Source organism: Aotus nancymaae, unplaced genomic scaffold (assembly GCF_030222135.1).
Source record: "Aotus nancymaae isolate 86718 unplaced genomic scaffold, 86718_ANA_hifiasm-v0.15.2.pri h1tg000016l, whole genome shotgun sequence".
In the NCBI taxonomy this organism is placed as follows: Eukaryota; Metazoa; Chordata; class Mammalia; order Primates; family Aotidae; genus Aotus; species Aotus nancymaae.
The window spans coordinates 57,584,005-57,607,341 of NW_026988428.1; the positions used below are offsets into that span (position 1 = coordinate 57,584,005).

The following is a 23,337-nucleotide window of genomic DNA, read 5'->3' on the forward strand; positions in this document are numbered from 1 at the left end:
CCAACTGAGCTTTTAAAAACAAATACATGTGAGAGGCTAGGTGCACAGTGGTTCACGCCTATAATCCCAGCACTTTGGGAAGCTCAGGCAGGAGGATCCCTTGAAGTCAAGACCAGCTTGGACAACATAGTGAGACCCCATCTCTGTGAAAAAATAAAAAATTAGCCAGGCATGGTGGTGCTTGCCTGTAGTCCCCGCCACTTGGGAGACGAAGGAGAGAGGAGCTATTGAGTCTAGGAGTCCGAGGCTGCACTGAGGTAGGATGGTGACACTGCACTCCAGCCTAGGCAACACAGTGAGACCGTGTCTGGAAAATAATAATAATAATAACTAATAATATATGTGAAAGAGTTCACAATTAGCACAGTATCTCTATAAAGAGTTATTTCAAAAACACCTCAATGGGAAAAGTGCCTTTATTTATTTGTCAGCTGGATTACAGAACGTTGGAAGCAAAGTGCCTGTGCCTCTGTTGGAAAATAACAACGACTTAACTTGTGGAAAGGACTTCGCAGCTTAGAGCCCAGCAATGCCTATTTTGGATTAGACTGTGTGTATTAATTAAGCTCCAACGATTTCAACATTCATCACCTTGCATTGCACCTCACAGAAATTAAAAGCCAAAACCAAAACAGTCCTGGAGTTTTGAGTGAGGAAAACAGACTCCCCACATACGCGCTGATTCGCACCCTGTCTAGAGTGCACAGGCTTAGGCGGCCAAGCGACCCGCGCCGGCTCCCGCGGGCCACTGGCAAACCCTGCCCGGGCCCGGCAGGCGCTGCGTCCCGGCGCGTTGGCAGTTGGCGACCCCCCTCGAATCCCCCTCTGCTGCCGGCTCCCCGTGGCCTTTGGAGGCTCGGTGAGTCGGCTCCAAATGTTTTCCATATTTGTTCAGCCTCCATAATTCGAATACCAGGGCAGGCCGAGCCCGCCTTGCGCCGCGCTCCAGGGCCCAGGGCCCCGCACACGCACCCACCCACCCAGCCACGCAGCGCCATGGGCAAGAACAAGCAGCCCCGCGGCCAGCAGAGGCAGGGGGGGCCGCCCGCCGCGGACGCCGCTGGGCCCGACGACATGGGGCCGAAGAGGGGCACGGGGGCCCCCAAGGAGTGCGGGGAGGAGGAGCCTCGGACCTGCTGCGGCTGCCGGTTCCCGCTGCTGCTCGCCCTGCTGCAGCTGGCCCTGGGCATCGCCGTGACCGTGGTGGGCTTCCTCATGGCGAGCATCAGCTCCTCCCTGCTAGTCAGGGACACTCCATTTTGGGCTGGGATCATTGTAAGCATCGAGTCTGTTTTGCCTAAGCGCGTTTGTCAAACAGGAATGCGAAGTCGCATGGTCGAGTTGAGACTAACCTAGCTGCATGTGCCCTTCCCCAGGTTCACTACTCTAACTCGCGCTCTGCTTGGTGACTGATGCGTGGGGCACTGGGTTTTCCCGGGCGGGGCAGGGCTGGACGCGGTAGGGTTCCTGCCCCTCTCCTGCTCGCCGCTCCCAGCGCCTCCACCGGGCCTGACTGACGCTGTGGACCTGGGGAGTTCATCTGGAAAGCTGCTGATTTTGGTCAGACTGAACAGCCTCAATACTAACAGCAGATTCATTCGGGCTCTTTTCTTATCCTATTACCCAGACCCCACCCCTGTCCTTAAATAAGTGGCAAAAAGTGAATTAAGTACATCTAGTAAAAGTAGGAGAGGAGAAAGCCTGTATTTGGAGTTGCCACATTGAGTAGCATTCATTTTATGTTTTAGACTGAGGCTCCATTAGTAAGTTTCATGAAATTATGGGCTAAGGCAGGAAATGCGAATACAGCAAGCACAGCCTTAATCCACTGGAGTCTAAAGCGGGATAAACCCAGGGCGCTGGCCATGGCAGAAGTATATCTGGGACTCCACTGATGGATGTACCGTTCTAAGTAGACTAGTACTCAGCTGTTTTGAGTGTTGAAACACATAGCGCACTTGGCTTGATTAAATGAATTCTCTAATGTAAAACGGGTTTTACTTACTGAACACCTACTGTGTGCCTGCCCTGCTAGAGACCTTACATGTATTATTTCTAATCCCCACATCATCCTGACTGGATCGTTTTTATCATTCTCATTTCTCAAATGAAGGAACCCAGGCCAGATTCACCCAGGGTCGTGAGTGGGTAAAGCATTCAGCCAGGCTGATTCTTTCTTATCTGCATTTTCCTCATTGAACCACGCTGCCACCACATTTGGTTTGTAACTTTAATATTATGTTATATTACAGTGACTTGTAGCTTATTAAACTCTTTCACATGCATTATTTCATTTGACCCATGAAACAACACTTTGAAGTGGGAATTGTTACCACTTTTGGGATGTGAGGAAATAGGCTAAAAATCAGATGACATTCTCAAGACCAGAGATTGAATGTGACTGAATCCAGAGAGACTAGAAATGACATTTTTGACTCCTAGTCTCATATTGCATCCTTACTGCTATAACTGACCACAGGAACTGTAACTCACAAAACATCCCTCAAAATAATTTTATATCAGGGACAGACTTATTAAAGAGACCTGATATATATGCATTGATGCAGGTATTTCCTAATTAAGATGATTTGAATACATATATTTTTGCATAGTAATTTAAAACTTTAATTTTTGCCCTAAGAATTCCCGTGAAATTATCACGATTGGACTTTTCTAAATCAGGTGATCTTAAAAATAGGTATTTCAGGCACCTCAATGACTATCCACATACCTGGGGGAAAAATATCTGCCCTTTAGTGCTAGGGGAATTAAAACACAAAAAGAATGAAGCTCTTTCATTCAACGTTTTTGAATATCATTTGTGAATGTGTTTCCCATCCTTTCTTTATTGCAACTTCAAAAAGCCCAGAACCAAAGAGGCAAATTAGATGGAGAAAAAACTTGTTTTAATGTTTAAGGCATGAACATACAAACCGTGCAACCCAGAAATTTTATGAACTAAGCTCCTGTGGGAGATGATGTTCCCAATTGCCCTGGAAGCTCCTTGGGTGTTGCACAGAGGGCATTATATACAGCCAGGTCTCTGTTCTTCCTGGTCTTCTTTTTTTCATCATCTAGGATTCATCTGAAGGTTGCTCTCAGTACATAGCCCTGATGATAACTGTAATCTTAGATTTTCTTTCAACCGAGAATCTATGTAGACAGAGCAGCTGGTAGAGATGTCCTGAGACTAGTGAGGAGGGTCTCTGAGAAGCCAGGCCAGGAACAACTCTCATCCTAGCAGGGCCAGAGTTTGGGCAATGTGTCAGTCTCACACAGACACCACGCTCTGCTTGTCCTCACCATGCCGTCTGTGGTTGGTCACAGGACACTCTTCCAAGCTTTCAGGGAAGGCAAAAGACAGCGAGGCAGATGGCGAAGTGCAGATGTGTACACACCACACTTGGTGTTGAGCCCCAGCTCAGCCACTGTGTCCCGAATAACTTTGGTTTTTTTTTTCTTTTCTTTTCTTTTCTTTTTTTTTTTTTGAGACAGAGCCTTGCTCTGTTGCCCAGGCTGGAATGCAGTGGTATGATTTTTGGCTCACTGCAACTTCCCCCACCCATGTTCAAGAGATTTTCATGCCTCAGCCTCCTAAGTAGCTGGAATTACAGGCGTGCACCACCACACGTGGCTAACTTGTGTGCTGAATAACTTCGGACAAGCTACTTCTCTAGGTTTCCATTTCTTTACTAATGAAATCAGAATGAAAATAATTTCTGTTTTTCGGGTTGCCCTGAGGATGAAATAAATTAATACATGTAAAGCACTTAAAATAGTGCCAACAAATGCATGATTCAATGAGTTGGCTCTACTTATTAGCTGCTTGGGAAGCAGTCACTGGTAGTATCACTCTGCAGAGGAAAAGTGGCTTTATTTCATCTCTAGACTTGCAGAAGTATCATTTTTGACTGGCTACATTTCCCAGACTAATTTGAACCTTGAAGCAAATATCAGTTTGGCTATCTCACCTTTCTCTTTTCTCAGCCAAGTTACTATTTAGCAATCACAGTGTTATTTGATTAATCCAGTACTTTCTGAATCTCTCTGGAGGTTTATAAAAATGAACTTAGAGGAGAGTGGCCTCCTCGAGGTCATTTTTCCTTTGGGATCTGCAGTGATTCAGGGCTGGTATGTTCTGCAGGGTTATACCAGTTTTCACTGTTCAGGAGTCCTACCAGACCAAAGCAATCCAGGCGGATCCATAAGCTGAGGCTGATTGACACTGGCTCCCAGGATGTAGCCTGAAGCCAAGCTGAGTGAGGCTCCCACACCTTCTACAACTTTCCATGCTTCACTCTTCTGCTTCCCTTTATTCTGGTTGCCTCTTCTCATGTGGTCATCGCTTCATTTTTATAAGGGCCACTATCTCATTAACTTGGAATTTGGCGATGGCCATTTCCTTAACAGAACCTGGATATATGGATAAATCCACTTAGGTGGCTTCTCTTTGACCAATGCCTGGGTGACTTGATGAATATTCAAGGTGGTGTTATAGATTGAAGAGGCACTTGGTGATCTATGATCAGAAATTTATGTCCAGTGGAATTTTGGGAAAACAAATAGGTCATTTCTTATCTATCCATAAATGTGACTCGACTCATCCCCAATCAAAAGATGATTGAAGTCTTTTTACTTCAGTTACAAAAGATTCCTGTAGGGGGGAAAAAAACCTCATAATGGAGTCATTATGGAGACTATGTAACCTGTAAAAGTGCTGTTCATGTCTTGTAATTCTTTATAGATGGTTTGAGGGTTGTAAGTCGCACTGCAATGACAAAACAAAGTGGAATAGAAACTTTGAGGATGCACTTGTCTGGGTACAGGGGATCCTAGGACGATAAGTTTGTTCTGCATTTTATTCTATTAATGGCTTGAGTAGCTAAGTCAGATGGGAATTCAAGTTGCTCATTTTTCTGGAATTCTGATTGATGAAAAATGTGTAAGAATTGAAGGAATCTAAGGACTCTGGGGATTTTACTTCTCACTCAAATGAATACAGTTTTAGTTTAGGTAAAGCATTACATGCTTAACCTTTGGCTTTCCCTTCTTCATTCAGTAACATCTGTGGAAGGTGTCTGCTGTGCTACGCATTGGTCTAAAAGTAATGAATCAACTACCTGGAGAAGATCTCCAGATTCTGATGGACATGTGCCCTTATTATAGCTGACAGTAATGAATACTTCCGATTAGAAAATTTAACCTACCTACACAAATATTTTTAAAATCCATTTACCTTTCAAAGTATTCCACTTGCAGTGATTTATTTGCTTTGGCATCTCTACTCTGAAGTCAATTTAAGTGCAAACTCTTGCTACTCATCCCCAGTGAAGATGTTTAGTATTCGATATTCTCTTGGCCCTTGTAGGGAATATTCCCATGGAAAGTGAAAATTTATTGCCTTATTGTGCTTTTCAGCTTCTCCCACTCTCCCTCCATTGCTTCCATAACCCCAATCAGTGGAGTAAAAGCCCTGAGATAAATAGTGCATTAATCACATTAGAAAGTTTAAGGCAAGGGCTTAAAAGAAAGAGAAGAATATTTCCTTTATTTAATGTTATTCGTAAAACTCATCACATGAATCTGTAATGATTAAAAGTCCTGTCAAGAATTTCAGTAACAGTTTTCTTATGTTAACTAAGAAATTCAAGTTGCAGGTTTATTCAGATTTTAAAAACCAATTTTAAGTCTTGCCTTAGTGGAAGGGAAAATTGGGTGGTTATTTATTTTAAAACAGAATATACCATGAAATTCACAAGTAGATATGTGACATATAGTAAATAAGGAACAAATACAGTTGTTATACAGAATTTATAAGTAGAGAAAATAAGACAATAATTTAGCTAAATGGTTTGATCATGGTTATGAAAAGTAACTGGAAAAGAGAAACAGTTGACTTTAGGGTATGGAATAGACCCTTCAAATCAAGAAGCTAAATGTGGTGTTAACTTTCTATAGAGGTGTATTGATACTTGAAAATTTTAATCTGGAATTATATTTTTAGGAGTACACTACATAGTAATACATTATTCTTCATATTGGGACTTTAATATGCTTCCAAAATATAATGTAGCATCCCTGGTACCCCTGAGAAATAATTTTTATTGTGGCAACTATCACAGGATTGTTAGGAACTGAGGAGAGATAATTACATGGCCCAACTCAAACTCTGTTGAATACATGGAATAATGATGACAGGAAAATTATCTTATAGGCATAGGAAATTCTCATTGTAAGTATAAAAATGGAATGCAATTGAATTATTTTGGCAAAAGAAGTTAATTTTAATACACATATGAAAATAAAATGGAATATTCAAGAATTTGGTGAGGCAGGGCACAGTGTCTTACACCTGTAATCCTAGCACTTTGGGAGGCCAAGGCAGGCAGATTGCATAAGCTCAGGATTTTGAGATCAGCCTGGGCAGTATGGCAAAATCCCATCCTGTACCAAAAATACAAAAAATTAGCTGAGTGTGGTGACACCCACCTGCAGTCCTAGCTACTCGGGAGCTAGGTGGGAGGATCTCTTCAACCCGGGAGGCAGAGGTTGCAGTGAGCTGAGATTGCACCTCTGCACTCCAGCCTGGGCCACAGAGCCAGATCCCATAACAACAACAACAACAACAACAACAACAACAACAACAGCAACAAAGAATTTGGTGAAATGTTTCCTGAAAGAATTTCAGGAATAGGATAAAGAATCAGATAGGATAAGATTGAACAAAATCATTGGATTTTCAGAATCAGCAGGAGAAATGCGTTTTTGCCTCTACTTACAGCCTTCTACTAAGCCAGATATACAAAGGCCAAGGGAGTGCTTGTATAATGAGGAAATTGTCCCTAATTCTTCTTTTTTTGTTTTTTTAAATAAGGAAGGAGAAGGGACAAGTCCTGATATTTTTTAATCCTGTATTGTGGATATATTCAACTCAGAAAGTTAATCTCTGGAAGCTTTTGATATGTCAGTCATCATTTTGGATTTATTTTTTTGATAGAAATATTAGTGCATAGAATTTTGGGATAATCAAATAAAAAATAAAATAATTTATTCTCTTACTTTAAGTAATATTTTCAGGGCTGCTATTATCCCCTGACACATAATGGATAATTAATAAATATTGAATTGAAATCTATTTATTCCATACTTGCCATTATCAGAGCTTCTGTTTGAACATGCATATGGCCATTTTTAAACTATGTACAGTCATCTCTTAGTATCTGCATGGAGTTGGTTCTGGGATTCCTGATACCAAAATTCACAGATACTCAAGTCCTTGCTATAAAATAGTGTAGTATTTGCATATAATTTATGCACATCCTCCCATATACTTTAAATCATTTCTAGATTACTTATAATACCTAATACAATGTAAATACTATGTAAACAGTTGACACACTGTATTATTTAGGGAATAATGACATGAAAAATGTCTACATGTTCAGTACAGACACAACCATCCTTTTTTTACCCAAATGTTTTCAATCTGTGGTTGATTGAATTCATGGATATGGAACCCACTGATACAGAGTGCTGACTGTAGTTGTATATTCAAACACAAACAAATTTATTTATAACATTTTAGACAACTATGAAGTAATAATAAGGAATGTGTTGTTACTCCATTTTGGTTTCTGGATTCTAGAAGAATTCAGAACATATTAACTTAGCATTACTTAGATTTTTTATTTCATTTTATAAAGTGTCAGGACTTTAAAAAGGAAGAGGTCATTTGACTTATTTTGCATTCTCCTAGCTAGAACAGGACATGTTAGGATTGATGTGACTGGATGCTAGATGTTGATATTACCACCCTTTTATGAAGAAAGAAATTGCATAATTTTCTCTAATGTTTGGTCTAACAATTGAATAAATTGCCAATATGATACCCACTTTCAATGTGGTCTGAGGTAATAGATATTTTCTAGACTTGCTCTTGCCTTTAGCTGTATCTGTGATATTTCTATTAAGAATGTTCTTTCACTGGATCCACTTGCTTGCATTGTGTCCTAAAGGGTTAATGATAACATTAAAAGAAAATACACAAGTGTATGTTGAAGAGTTCAGCATATATGTTTCCATGTTACTGTAGTTCAGTGTAAGACAGTCTGTTCTCACACTGCTATAAAGACACTACCTGAGACTGAGTAATTTATAAAGAAAGGATGTTTAATTGACTCACCGTTCTGCATGGCTGAGAAGGCCTCAGGAAACTTACAATCATGGCAGAAGGCAAAGGAGAAGCAAGTTATGTCTTACATGGTGGCAGGAGAGAGAGCACTGGGGAAACTGCCACTTATAAACCATCAGATCTCATGAGAACTCACTATCACAAGAACAGCATGAAGGGGGGAACCACCCCCATAATCAAACCACCTCCCACCACATTCCTCCCTTGACACGTGGGGATTACAATTGGAGAGAGATTTGGGTGGGAACACAGCCAAGCCATATCAGACAGAAATGGAAGCTAGCCGTTAAACTTTGATTAGGTATAATTCACTGCAAAATGCACTTCATTGTTAGGTCTTCCATCCTGGCAAACTAAGGAAGTACTGGCCAAAAAAAGTCCATCAAAATCCAGAGCTGGATGGGACCTCATGATGTCATATTTTAACCTTCCAGTTATTACTTGCTGGGAATGTTCAAGTCTAGGTTTATCACAGTGAGTTCATAAGCTTACAGTGAACTGCTTTGGAAAAAAAACAGATGCTAGGAACAGGCTTTACAGCATAAGCTATATAAAAACCTATTCCATAGGCACACCCTCTTTCAGATGGTTTGGATGCAGTTTCAGATCTCTGTGTATTGAGATAAAACTTGGCAGGAGTAACTGTCAGATGCCTGAGTGAAGCAGCTCACTCTATCACCCTGGTTAATTTTAAAATTCATATGTGTATACCTACAAATATGGCATTAACTAAAATACATTTTTCTTTCTGTCTTAGTCGGCTCAGGCAGCTATAACAAAATACTGTAGACTGCATGGCTTAAACAACAAACATTCATTCTCTCACAGTTCTAGAGGCTGAAAGTCCAAGATTAGGATGTCAGCATGGTCAGGGGCTGCAGAGGGTTCTCTTCCTGTCTTGCAGGCAGCTGCCTTCTTGCTGTGTGCTCACGTGAGCTTTTCTCAGTTCGTGCAGGTGGAGGGAGGGAGAGATTTCTTTCTCTTCCTCTTCTAATGAAGCCTCCAATCCTGTTGGATTAGGACCCCAGGCTTAAGATCTTATTTAACCTTAATTACCTCCTAAAAGCCCTATCTCCAAATATAATCACTTTGGAGATTAGAGCTTCAACATATGAATTTGGGGGGACACAATTCAGTCTATAATACTTCCCGTGAGGTGTATACATTTGTACAACCACCTCAGTGATTCTTAAGCTCATTTCACAGCTTATTAATGAAAGTCCTACAGCTTTCTTGGAACAGCTAGGAGTCTGAGTGTTTCCGATGGGGATTCTGAGCCAGTAAATTGACACGTGGAGGTACGATGAGGTGGTGCGGCTCTGTGCTCATGCCAGTAGCGAGACATATGGAGGAGGTTGTTTTCATTGCATTTACAGATTGCTTCTTTTGTCAAATTTCTGTAAAAATAAAAATCAAAGAAATCTAGCTAGTGAGTATAATTCTAAGGTGAACTTAGGCATTTCCTTTGCTGCATTAACTCTTTAAGGCTTAGGAAGCTTCATACTGTAAATTCCTGTCTTTCTTTATACTCCAGGGAGTACCCTGATGTCAAGATGTAGCTCAAGGATACTTTCGCTTCTCAGGAAAAGGTGGTTGGCTGAGTGGTACCCTTGGGGAATGCTTATATATTCAGCCATTGACCAAGCCTGCCGTCCTGTGGGGGTTAGTGATCTCATACCGTGGGCACCCCCCACCGCCCTTTAAGCCTTATGAGGTCATAGCCTTTAGGAGGTGCCCTCCCTCTTTGGTAGATCTTCACTTTGACACACATTTAAGGGCTTCTCCTAGGACTCTGTTCACTCAGTTAAGAAATCCCGAGCTGGACTCTACTTTTCCTTTACCAAGTACTGTATTGCACAAACCCAGACCAGGGGAGACTAAAACCTGCAGCCTTTCATAACAATTGGTCCAATATCAGATCCAAAACGAAAAGGCGCGGCCACTGTGGGACACTGTAAGCTCTCCAGTTTGAGTTTTGAGCATATTTAAAGTCAATGCTCTCTGACCTAATGTTGCTAGAGCCACGATCCCTTCCTAATCGTGAATTTCATAAATGTGCGTGTTTCAGTGGGGTGTTTTCCTGGGGCTGGCCAAAGTCCAGTAAGTGACTGGACATTGGAAGGCAAACAGTTTGTTCAGAAGTGAGCATTCTCAGATTCTGCTGAAGTTGTTCTGTTGGACCTGCTTCTAATCTTTGCAGAAATGAGCAACTCTCCCCTGGCTGGGAGTGCTGTGGTGCTGAGAGCAGAGGTGAGAAACCTGGAGGATGCGCTTTTAAATACCATACCACTCAGTTGTTTTTAAAGCATTGTATGCGGCATTCATTGTAAGGAGCAATTACAAATCCCTTTAAGATACGTTATTATCAAGTCCTGTTTCTTGTACAGAAGAAATGACAGGAGGCCAGAAAAGCGGGAGGGGGGTGTTAATGTGTTAACTAGAGAAATTGAGCTTTATTACTAGGGGTGTGTGTGTGTGTGTGTGTGTGTGTGTGTATGAGGGGACACACTCCCTGGCCGGAGTCCTTCTAAAGTATCAGGTGTGGTATGCGTATCAGGCCATTAGGCACAGGCTTAGCCCCATCTCACATTTAGCTATGCCAGGAAAGCTATGAAGGAGGCATTTTCCAAGACCAGGGCAACAGCATTTCAGTCCTCATTTCTGTTGGAGGGTGGAGGTGCTCTTCTCTCAGGGAGAAATTTGAGGACGGTGGCTATCTCAGGAAGACAGTGGGGCACCCAAGGCAGTGAACAGGGCAACCTTGGACTCCCTAAGGCAAACATATGATCATGAATGACAAGGAATTTCTTCACGACTGCTTACAGAATTCTGCATACAGAATTTGAATCTTTTTGTTTATGAGTTACATGTTCAATAAATAAGTTTATGTATATCTCTCAAGCTCTCTGCTAGTTGGGTTCTGAAACAAAAGGACCAAACCCACACAGGTTGACTTCGTCTCATAATCTTTCTGTGAACAAGTAGTTTGAGAAGCCTTTTAAAGGGTTTTGGTGTATTAAAGGCTCAGAGACTAACTGGGATTTTTTAAATGCACATAGGGTGACCGTAACTATTGTGTTATAGAACCCTCGAGAAATAATTCTTCTTCAGTCACCAAATCATGTGCGTCACAAATTTTTCCACCTCAAGACCTCCCTGAAGGTTTGCTCCCCTTCTCTCTGTCCTCACACACACATCACAAAAAGCTCAGTGTCTGACTAACCCGTGTTGCCATGGGAGGCGAGGGGGAAACGTAGGGGAGGCTGCAGGCTGCTTGGGGACACTGACCTCCTCATGCTGAAAAGGACAAAACACTTTTCAAAGGAGAAGTAATATTATAATATATATTACTTTATGTTCCGTTATACTCTGTTTTTCATAAAGTGCTCTCAATTAGAAAAGCCACTTGATAATATTTTTTAAAGGTTGAACAAGATGGTTCTCTCGTTTATACTCTTGTTCCAATGTTACATAATTCAATTTATATTGATTTACTGTACAATTTCTGTGCACTGTGCTATTTAATATATTTGTATTTATTGTACTGTTTGACATATATGAACCCAGGAGTTTAATGTAGAATTATCTCCACAGTCATTTCTAGAATGGGACCTAATTTGAGAACTGACTGATTATGGCTGAGTAATGAAATCCAGCCCATAACTATACCACTGGAGTAGGCTAAACCCACATCAGCAAGATTCCTTTCCCTCTTCTGAGGGCTTCAAAAATCCCAAAGTGAAACAAATCAACTATAGGTTGTTTATTTCTTCCCACAAATACTGTTTGTAACAATTCTACCTCTCCTGTTGATTCATGAGAAAGGCTGGAAACACAATCTTTGATTCTCTTACATCCTTTGGAAATTGGTTATTTTGCAAAAATAAGTATTTATACAACTTGGTGATTAGTTTCTGGTCAGCCATCACGAGTAAGTTAGGAGGTTGAGAAGAAACAGATCAGAAGCCTATAAAAGAGAGTGCTTACTAGTGAAAGAGAACCATCTCACATCCTAGCCACTCTCCCTCTGTATTTGCATACGCCAGGTGTGGTGCCCTCAGGAGCTTAGTCTCTGGGTGAGGAAACACAGGTACAACTAACTGCAATTTGGTTTTAAAAACCAAGTGCCAACGTGGTGCCCTAAACAATGTACCGTGCTAGCATAGAGAAGAGCATGATGAACCCTCAGGGTAAGATCAGAAAAGGAAAGGAGAGGAGATCTGAAATTTTAGGAATGGCTCCAGCTTTGGAGTGTGGGTAGAATCCTGGCTCTACCAATGTAGAATCATTTTCTCAAAAATGTTTGATAATGATTTCTTATTTTCATTTCTGTATGAGTTTGAACAAGTTATCAGTAATTATGTGCAATTCTATGATTTTTTAAATTATAAACATTTCAATTGCATTACATAGAAATTAATAAAACACCCACATATCCATTCCTAGCTTTGCTAAATTTTAATATTTTGTTATAATTGCTTTTATTTTTTTATTTTTTAACAAAGACAACATTACAGTGCATTGAAGTCCCCTGTGTTTCATTTCTTAATCAAATTCCCCTGCTCCTTGTCTTCCCCAGAGATATGTACTATCTTGAATTTGGTATTTTTCATACCTAAGCTTGTTTTCATACTTTAAAAATATGTATGTATCCATAACCAATACTTAAATTGTATTTTAATTTTTATACAGATGGTATCATTTCTGCTCAACATTGTTTTTGAGATTTATTTATAATAGTACACAGATCCCATTCATTCATGTTTGTTATGCTGAATTTCACTCTAGGAATATACAACATTGGTCAGGTGCAGTGGCTTACACCTGAGATCCCAGCACTTTGAAAGGCCAAGACAGGAGGATTGCTTGAGCCTAGGAGTTCAAGTCTGGGCAACATGGCAAAACCCTATCTCTACAAAAAATACAAAAATTAGCTGGGTGTGGTGGCATGCGCCTGTCATTCCAGCTACTCAGGAGGCTGAAGTGGGAGGATCATTTGAACTTGGGAGGTTAAGACAGTGGTGAGCCATGTTCACACCACTGCACTTCAGCCTGGGCAACAGAGCAAGACCCTCCTGTCTCAAAAAAAGTGGTGGTTGGGGGGGGATATGTAACAGTTAATTTATTTATTCTGTTGAAGAAAATTTGTTTTCAGAAATGATTTTTTATTTTCCAATTACAATGTTACAGTGAATATTCTTATCTATGGCTCCCTGTGTGCATATTTTAAAGTCTTATTAAAGCATATTCCTAGAAGTCAAATTGTTGGGTCATAAGATATAAGCATTGTCAAACTACTAGATATTGCCAAATCACTACCACAAATCCAAATTGGACTGACTTAGACTCCCACCAATGGTATATCAGAGTTATTTATCCATCTTACTTGTATCCAATGGTATCTTGTTTTAATTTGCATTTTGGGGTTGCTACTGGAGTTGAATATATTTTATGTTGATTGGCCATTTTATTTTGTTTCTATCATTTATTTATTCAAAAAATAATTTCTATGGGTTATTTGTTTCTTATTTATTTATAGGACTTGTTACTTTTGTTACTTAATCTTTGTGGTTTTAGGTACTATAAATATCTTTTTCTGGTTGGTATCATGTCTTTTGTTCATAGTGTTTTTGTTATAAAAAAGATTTAATCTTAATGTATTTATATTATCAGTTCTTTTTTATGGATTTGATACAGTTTAAAGAAATTTTCCTCTATTCCAAGGCCATAAAAATATTTTTTCTATACCATTTTCTAAAAATGTTAAAGGTTTGCTTTTTGTATTTATATCTTTATTATAAGTGGTTTAACTTTTGTAATGATGTGAAGGGTCTCTCTCTATTTTTTTCTCATATGGATTACTAATTGTTTTAGCACCATTTAATAAATAATCAGTCCTTTCCAGGCTGATCTGTTATACCCATTTATTATCTGTCAAGTTTCCATATTAGATTTGCTTTGTGATTTTCTTTAGTTCTATTGTTTTATTTGGCTAGTACTGTGCCAATACCATTGTCTAAATTAAAATAATGTCATAATGCATCTTGTTGTAAAGATGATAGGATAAGCAGCTCACCTCCAACCCACCCGTCTTCATTTTATTCTTCTTCAAAGTTTTCTTGGTGAGTCTTAGCCGTTTTCTCTTCCATATACACTTTAGAATAGGCTTTTCAAATTCTAAGAAAAATACTTTTGGTAATTTAATGGGATTTGTACTTTCTATATATGAGCAAAGATGATCTCACCATTTATTTGGGTCTTCTCTAATGTCTTTTATCTGGTCTTTTGATTATCGAGTTCACCTTAATTTCTTTGTGCTCAGTTCGTATGTTTTCATATCAATTATTTGATATTTGATTAGACTTATTTTGTGACTAATTTTTATAAACATTTCATAAATGCTTGGGAAAAATGTGGATTCTCTCATTTTGGGGTTTAGGTTTCTATATTCAATTTTAAAATTAAGCTTGTTAGTCATGTTGTTTCAGCTTCTACATGATTACTGGGTTTTTGTGCTTAATCTAAAGGTTACTGAGAGATGTGAGTTAACCGTTCTAAAATTATGTAATTTTGTTTATTCCTCCTTATAGTTCCACCCATTTTCATTTAGCATGTTTAGTCCACTTAATAGCTACATACAAGTTAATAATTATAAAATGTTCCTTTAGTCCTAGGTTGACAGCTATTTTCTCTCAGTTTTTTGAAAATATTATCCTATTATCACTGGACTTCAATTATTGCTGCTAAGACATCTGCCAAACGTCTGATTGTTGTTCCTTTGGAGGAAATACGCCCCTTCTGGTTGCTTTTCAGATTTCCTCTTTGTTTTTGGTGTTCTACAGTTTAGCTACAAGTATGTCTAAAAGTGGATCTACTTTTGATAACCCTACTAGGGATTCACTATGTTTCCTGAATCTAAGATTTTTGGGGTTTTCACGAATTTTGAAAAAATTTGAGCCTTTTTTTCCCTAATATTGTCTCTCTTTTCTTTAGTCCCTTTGCCTGGTGTTACAGGCCCAGAGCCACTTTGTTTCCTTAACTTACTTATTATGAAAAATTTCAAGCATACACAAGAGTAGATAAAATTGTATAATAAACTTCTATTTTCTCATCACCCAGCCTCAATAACTATCAACTCATGCTCAGTCTTATCTGTATGCTCCTGTATTTCCTCCACACCCATACTACATATCATTTTATTCATAAATATTTTGCTATGTAAGTCAAAAGATGAAGACTAAAAATAATCAGCATACTAATAATACACCTAATAGACTCAAACCACTATTCAAATATCCAAGATTAGCTCATTAATAGTTCTTCATAGGTTTGTCAAAATCAGGATGCCAATAAGATCTATACACCGCAGTTGATTCGTATATTTCTAAAGTTTCCTTTACTCAAAAATTTACCCCTTTCTCTCCTTTCTCTTTCTCTTTCTCTCTCTCTCTCTCTCCCTCCCTCCCTTACGATTTGTTTATTGAAATAGCCAGGTGTTGGTTTATTCTTTCAGGATCACTTTCATGTTACTTTCTCATCTTAATAGTTTCCAGGACTAAGAAAGAAGTAGAAAAACCTCAAACTGCCCCCCCGTATCAGTTGAGACAGAATAATTTTCTTGATGACTTCCAGTGCTAGTGGGCTAGTTGTTTTCTCATCTTATAAGGGCTGCTATATTTATCCAGCATTTTACAGTGTTTTATAGGGAGAGAGCTTTCCTATAATTTAGTCCTTAATATTTTGCAGAAATTAAACTTCTTGATGCTTTTTAGAAATTTACTTTGGATAACCTTGCAAGTTTCTTATTCTCTCTGAGCTGCAAGTTTCTATGAAATAGAATAATATTTTTTACTTTATTGCGTTGTTTGGGGGAAAATGAGCTAATGTATAAAAAGTAAGTAATACAAAAAAGATACACTTTCTGGGTAGTGGGGATAGCTGAGCAGAGTTTAATGAATAAATATGAGTGAATTCAAGATGGTTGAAAGAGTAGTACTATTACACTGGGTAGATAAGGAAAGAAAAGCACATTTTAGGTCAAAGGCACAATTTGTGTTCTGTAACTATTCAGCCCAGTTTTCATCTATAACCAACTTTATTGCTTCACAATTCTGCTGTTTGTGCTTATTTTGTCTTTTGAAGATATAAGTGCAAGAATTCTCAGCAGTTCCCATCAAATATGAATCTTAACCCAGATATACAAATTTGTGTTATAATATAAAAATGAGACCCAAACCAAAGGGATTCTACTTGAAGATCTCCGTGGTAAGTTATATACTAGGATAGTTGTCAGATTTCTCTTCTTGGTTTTCTGTAAATAGATGAAACATTCAGCCTTGGGCTTCACTGGTTTAAAATGATGAGGTATTTGCAATTGTTTCAAGCAAGGTTTTTGGAACTTATGAATTGTAGTCACTTTGTGCTGGCACACGTCTTCCAGATCTTCTTAGCTTTCCAGCTTCACTTTGGCAGGAGCATCAAAGAAAGCACACTATATCCATAAGATTTGGGAGATTCACACTCCTCTCATCCAGCTGCTGGTCACAAGTTCCAACTCCTTTTTATCAGTTCCATTGGGTCGTTTTCTAATATCCTGTAAAGCAACATAGGAGATACAAGTGAACATCTGCAAAGCACAATGTGTGCTGAGAAATAGGGCAGTCACTTAACAAGCACATTTTTCTTCCCACTCTTTCTGTGCTTGTACAACAGATCTGGCTAAACTACACAGCAATGCAAATTACAATGTAGCTTTGGTGGGAAAAAATTATATAAGATTCTGGTTATCAAGTAGTTCCAAACAATGACAAAACCTCCCACTTTGAATTAGAAAGGGTGTATCTAGCCATACAAAGCACTTCGGCTTGGCATGTAAGTGCTTCATACTTCTTTACCAACCAGTCAGAGCTTTTATCACAACATACCAGGTGAATCCACTCTCATTTCTGACAATTGCATGAGCAAAACTTCCTTCAAAAATTGCCTCATAAGTTCTTAGAAATTTTATTTTTACAATGTGTTTTCCAAAGAGATCAGATTAGCAACGTTGTAGGTGAGGAAGCCCTGCTTTTGCATTATAATTTAAAAATTAGCATCTATTTTTGTTTACTTCGAATGTCTTTGCATACTCATATATGAAAAATACATACATATACAACAATTCAGATTTAGACCTGTCAGATATCAATTCCTTAGGTAGAAGGACAGCTAAAATATTAAGTGGATGGGTGTTAAACATGGGCTAAAATTAGGTGTGATTGAGCAGGTGTCTTTTCTTTTTAGACCCTGAAAGGAAATACTTTTCTGTGATAGAATTTCTTGTCTAGAATTGACGTCTTGCTGAGAAATTTTGACCTGGATTTCTACCATCTTCTTTTAAAAATAATCTTGGATGTCATCTTTGCAAAGTCAATATTACAAATTGTTTTCCCCAACTCCCCGGAAAGATGTGGAAATGAGCAGATGAGGCTCAGTGTCGAAACCCAAATCCCTCGTGGGCAGGCAGAACTTAGTTCTTCCATGAATAGGATTTCTGCACTAGAGCTTTTCATCTGCAACTTTTACTCTAATGAAAAAAAAAAAAAAAAGTAAAAACAGTGAAGCTCTGGGGTAGGCGATTCTTAAGACAAATGAAAAGGCATTGAAAATCTTCCAGCTATATCATAGGCCAAATAAAGCAGTCATTCGCAAAACTTCCTAGACATAAAAAGTTATTGCTAGCTACAGTAAAGTTCACAGTGAAAAAGAAGCCTCTATTTTGAGCCTAGTTAGATAAAATGAAGAAAAAACTATTTTTTCAAGGTTATAATTAGTGCTGAGTTTTAATGCTGGTCCACTGATGCTAGTGTTTAGAGACAGATTGTTACAGTGCTCCCTTCATCTCGGTAGTCAGTTCTGCCGTAAATTCTTCAGTTTCTATTTGCTCCCTGTTACTTCTGGAATTTGCATGAATATCTGTGCACTAACTTTGGCTGAAACATTTGTGTTTTTTTTAAAAAAGGAATATTAACCTGGGGATCTCATGTGGCCAGAAAATAGTTTTAATCAAACTCCATTTTTTTTCAGAAATTAAATGATTGTCATTGTAAAACCACAGTAGTGTAATCAGGGAAACATACAGTTGGGGATGGGGCATGGTTCCTAAGATTGGCATTTCCTGGGTAGCAGGTGATAAATAGGTTTGTAGGAGAAATATAAAGAGGCGGGAAAAGAAGTTTTATAACTCTTAGGTATTTGCAAACTATGTCAACATTTTTGGGAAGATTTTTGGAAAGTGGATCCTTGCTATGATAGCAAAATACCATCCTAGAGATGATGAAACTGAGGCTTGAAGGGTTTACTTGGTCAGTCAACTAGAAAGTGGTGGAGGTGGCATTTGAACCATTTCACTAGATCCAGAGCTAACATATACCACCTGTTCTCTGTCTTTAGGTACGTGGCCCATTTTGCTGTAATACTTTGTAATTACCTTTTGTTGTCCTCTCTTGGAGGCATTCATATTTTGTCTATGAAACCTGTGAATTCTTACATACTTATAGTGGATACATGTTGGAATAACAGAGCCACTAAGGCTTTCAAACATCTATCTTTTTTTTTTATTTAAAGAGTTGCTGGATATTACCAATTCATTTTTTTAGGGGGAACATATCACTTTGAGGATTTATTATTTGTATTTTACTAATCACTATGTGTCATGTTTGTTGGGAAAAGAAGCTATGATGACAACCGCTATATTCACCATAGCTCTTCTCAACAGCTGAGAGGTTATTTATCTTATTTATTTGTTTATGGTCTGCTTCTTAACTTTAGCCCTATCAAGGCAGGGATTTTTATCTCTTCTGTTTACTGTGGTATCTCCAAGCCTCAAAGAGTACCTGGCCATGGTAGTTACACAATGAATATTTGTTAAATGAGCAGAATGAGATTATTTCTAAGATGTGACTGAGTGCTTATATTTACATCTATTATTCATTTTCAGCTTGAATTTGAGCACAGTTTAAGTTCCTATGAGATGGGGAAAAATACCTACTACAATTCCAGGCATGTCATTTATGATCTCTAAAAGCCAGTTATAAACTATTATTTTCTCCATCTTCTACACAGTAGGACTGAGTCTCAATGACTAAGTCATGGTTCCCCAGTCTGGATGGTCATTTGGACCTCAAAGGTTTTCTTCTTCACACTGCCTCAGGATTGGTGCTTCAGCAATTCAGGAGAGGAGCAGATGGTAGAATGTTCTCCAGATCTCTGCACTTCTTGCTTATAGTGCTGTCAAGATTCCTCCAGGCAGGTGGCTGTGCCATGCAGTGGCTAAGAGCCAGGCTCTGTACTCTGACAGCACAGCCATCGATTCTGTGATATACGGTATATTTGCTATGTGACCTTGAGCATAAAACCTTTCTAAGCTTTGCTTTCCTTATCTATAAAATAGGTCTAATAAACAGTGACTGATTTATAGGATTTTCATGAAGACAAAATCGGGCAATTTACATGATTAGTATAGTCCTTGCCATATAAAACTGCTCAATATTAGCCTTAAAATGTCAAACCATCTAGACTAGATAATGAATTTTCTTACATAAAGATCATACCAAGTGACCACTGGTGCTAATACAACGTAGACCACAAGATATTTGTTACCAACACACTACATTTGTTATCAATTCTAAACATGGTTATATTAATACATTTAAGACCCCTTAAATACACTCTAATTTTGGTCTACTCTAATAAACTAATGCTTAATACACTAATAAAAAAGTGACTCTAAAGGCAATGATCATGGTGATTGTAATCACTACTAGTTATTGTCCAGCTACATGGTAGGTATTAGCAACTTTATTTATATTATTATTAATCCTTGGAGTAACTATCAAAAGGGGACATTATTGTCTCCATTTTACAGATAAGGAAGCTGAGGCTAAAAATAATTAAATAGCTTTGTCCAAGATCAGTTAGCTAGTAATTGAGTCAAGATTCAAACTTTAATGCCCATGTTCTTCCCACTATGTAGCCCTGTCTCCTTAATTATGCTTATAGTTTTATTTATACTTGATTTTATAGAACCAAATAAGCAGTTATCACTTATTGGATGAACTGTTATTTGATGTTTCAGGCATTGTGTCATTTTTACCTTTCTCACCTTATCCAATTAGGAAAAAGAGTACATTTTGTGTTCCTTTATCTTGCTTTTACCCAAAAATATAATGAAAAAGAATTACTAATAATAACAAATATAGGGAGGTGATATCATTCATAATTATACCCTATTTAAGTCTACTTGATTAATACCAAAAATTTTGTCTTTAAAAAATAATACATTGGGGGGAAAAAGATAGTTGATTCAATGTCTCTTACATTGTAAAACAATGAGGGATTTTGATAAGTGATCAGCAAGGTGGGGATTGTATAAGCTGCTGTCAGCTGCTCATATTCACACCTGGCATAGATTGGTCAAATGACATTAGCCATGGCAATACATTTTCCTGTGCCTCAGTTCCTCTGGGGATTAAACTGTGAATTTCTAAAAGGCAAAGAGCATATCTTCTTCTCCATACTCCCAGTCCCTACCACAGTAAAGGTCATTGAGCTACATTCAGCTGGGGAGTGATACCTAGATTAGGGTGGACATTGAAAGTAAGATCTTAAAGATTATACTGTAACCATTCTTCCTCTATTCCCACAAATCAGGAAATAAGCACATGATTTCTCCTTGGCACTCTTCTCTGTATCTTTATGCAGATTCTGTAGGCTAATTGTAGGAATTCCAAACAATTAGTAATGAGTAATGTGCCAAATGTAGTTACCAACTAATCTCACTTGTTAATCAGATACTTCTGTCAAAAACGGGACCCAGAAAAGGCAGAAATGGGGTGGAGGTCATGCTGGAGCATTTCTGATGGGCTTGTGACAGCTGATTGCACACATCTCTTCCCAACTTTGCCCAATGACTTCGTGTTGGTTATTTTGAAATCAGATGTGGTAGAAGTAGTCACACCTTGGAAATTAGCAAATGCTACAAAATAGTGCTTCTCTAACTGGTTGCTAGACATTTACCATCACGCCACTGTAGAGGTGGTACAATTTAGAGGTGATTGTTTTGCTTTGGGTTGGAGTGGCTGATGTCCTTTAACAATAGCAGAATGCCACATCACACTCAACGATTTAGAGATGTTCCTCAAACCACCAGCCATCAGGCTCTGCAGTGAGGTCATATTTAAATAGCAATGAAAACACAGGGTTTTCTCCCCCAATTTGAAGGACTCCTATGATAGCAGAGACAAAATTTCTTTGTGGGGAGCTAACACCTTTGTAACACAATAGTAATACAAAAAATTCAGGTGCAATGAGTATATATCTAGTGTTTTACATTTCTGAAACCTCGGTTTTCTCTCCCTTGAAAAATGTATTCTTGAGATAATTAAATGCAAGAACGCATGTCAAGTGTTCAGCATTGGGCTTAACACTCTGCACATACTCATAAATGGTATATATTATTTTTACTGTTATATTATTGTTTACAACAAATGACTTTCTATAGGAAATTTCACTAGTCAGTGTATCACTCTGGACCCCTAACCATTTCAATAAACCCCACACCAGACATCAGCATTTAGAACACTGTGCTTATAGCTTAGCCTAGTGGTTCTCAAAAGGGTTTTCCCATCACCAGCAGCATCAGCATTTCCTGGGAATTTGTTAGAAATGCAAATTCTCAGTCCTTACCCCAGACCTATTGGATCAGAAATTCTGAGGATGGGACCAATATTTACGCACCTCTTCAAGTGATTTTGAACCACTCTCTTAGGGTTTGTCTTACAATAAGGCAGTGGCAATGAGAATCCAGTAAAAATGTTTAAGTCATGTTAAAATATTCTCTCCAGTCTTCCTGAAATCTTGATTGGTTAAGCAGCCTTTAATAGACCCGTGTGAAATGTTCTGTGGCATATCATTTAATTTTCTGGTCTGTTATGTGTTAACAATCCTCCTAAGACTATACTCAATTGACAGACTGCAATATATTTATCATTTGTTGAAAATAACTTCTAATACTTTACCTTAATGTGTATTAAATAGATGATAATCCATGGAGATTCTCTTAAGAAATATCCAGAGAAACATTTACAGTTCTGCTACTTCTCTTGTTGATCAATTGATTTTGCAAACATCAGAAGAGAGTTCATCTTGTTACTATATTGATTGGATTAAAGCACTTTAAATACAAAGGTGAAAGTTGATTAACTTATAGAAATAGAATCCCATTGCAGGTACATGATGAAATGGGGATAAGGAAGGAGAAGAAAAAACATTGAAAGACATTTGACAGGGGAAGGTTGTGTTCCCAGACAACCTTGTCAAGCAGCTCTGTTGACAACAAAAAGAAGAAAACAAATAAATTGGAGGTTGTGTGAATGTCACAAGACCAGAATATAAATACATGTGACATAGAGAGAGTACATACCAATAATTCTCATTATCACAAAATGTTTTAGGGTGATACCTTCCAGCTATGACAAAATCAAAAGGAAAAGAAATAACAAGTAGGTAAATCTCCAAGACACTGGTCCAGTATCTACCTTTTATTCATAATAAAAACCCTCAAAAGACACCACTGCAGGTATAATAGGCCAAATAACAAAGACAAAGAGAGTGTGTGACACTACTCAGGATTCACACATCCACAGATATGGATTTAACATTCAGAGACCATTTCAGACCTAACTTTCTAGCTCACAAGAGAGAATGCAGACTTCACCCTGTATGGACAAAAAACAGTATCTTCAGGCAGAATGCGGAATTTAGGACTTCAGTTTTCTCTTCACACTAAACAAATTGTAGAAACACAAATCCAAAAATAGGTTAAAGTGATGATTACAGTCTTTCTTCTTTCCATTGAAAATCACTTTAAGCTTTTCTTATCAACTTAATTATTTCCATGCACATGGATTGAATCTTAACAAGCTCTTAATTGCTAGTTGCCCTGTTGCCCTCTCAGCACTAGCTTTCCCAGTGCCACCCATGTGCCATGTGGCTTTGTGCTCTGTGACACCGCCATCTGCCTCAGGCCTGGTGTCTGGTCCAACAAGCACCTTCTTGAAAACCTAACATAACTGCCTTTTTCCTGTGCCATGGGCTTCACCTCACCA

The 23,337-nt window shown here is 38.4% G+C and overlaps 1 protein-coding gene across 1 annotated transcript in view; it reads left to right on the forward strand.

Annotated features, from left to right (window-relative positions):
• The first annotated feature begins 996 nt into the window (after positions 1-996).
• The window catches only part of SSPN (sarcospan), a 37,237-nt gene continuing 14,896 nt past the window's right edge, over positions 997-23,337 (forward strand). The window contains exon 1 of the mRNA XM_012457173.2: positions 997-1,275. Within this exon, the coding sequence (XP_012312596.2) occupies positions 997-1,275 (279 nt within the window). The remainder of the gene's footprint in view (positions 1,276-23,337) is intronic.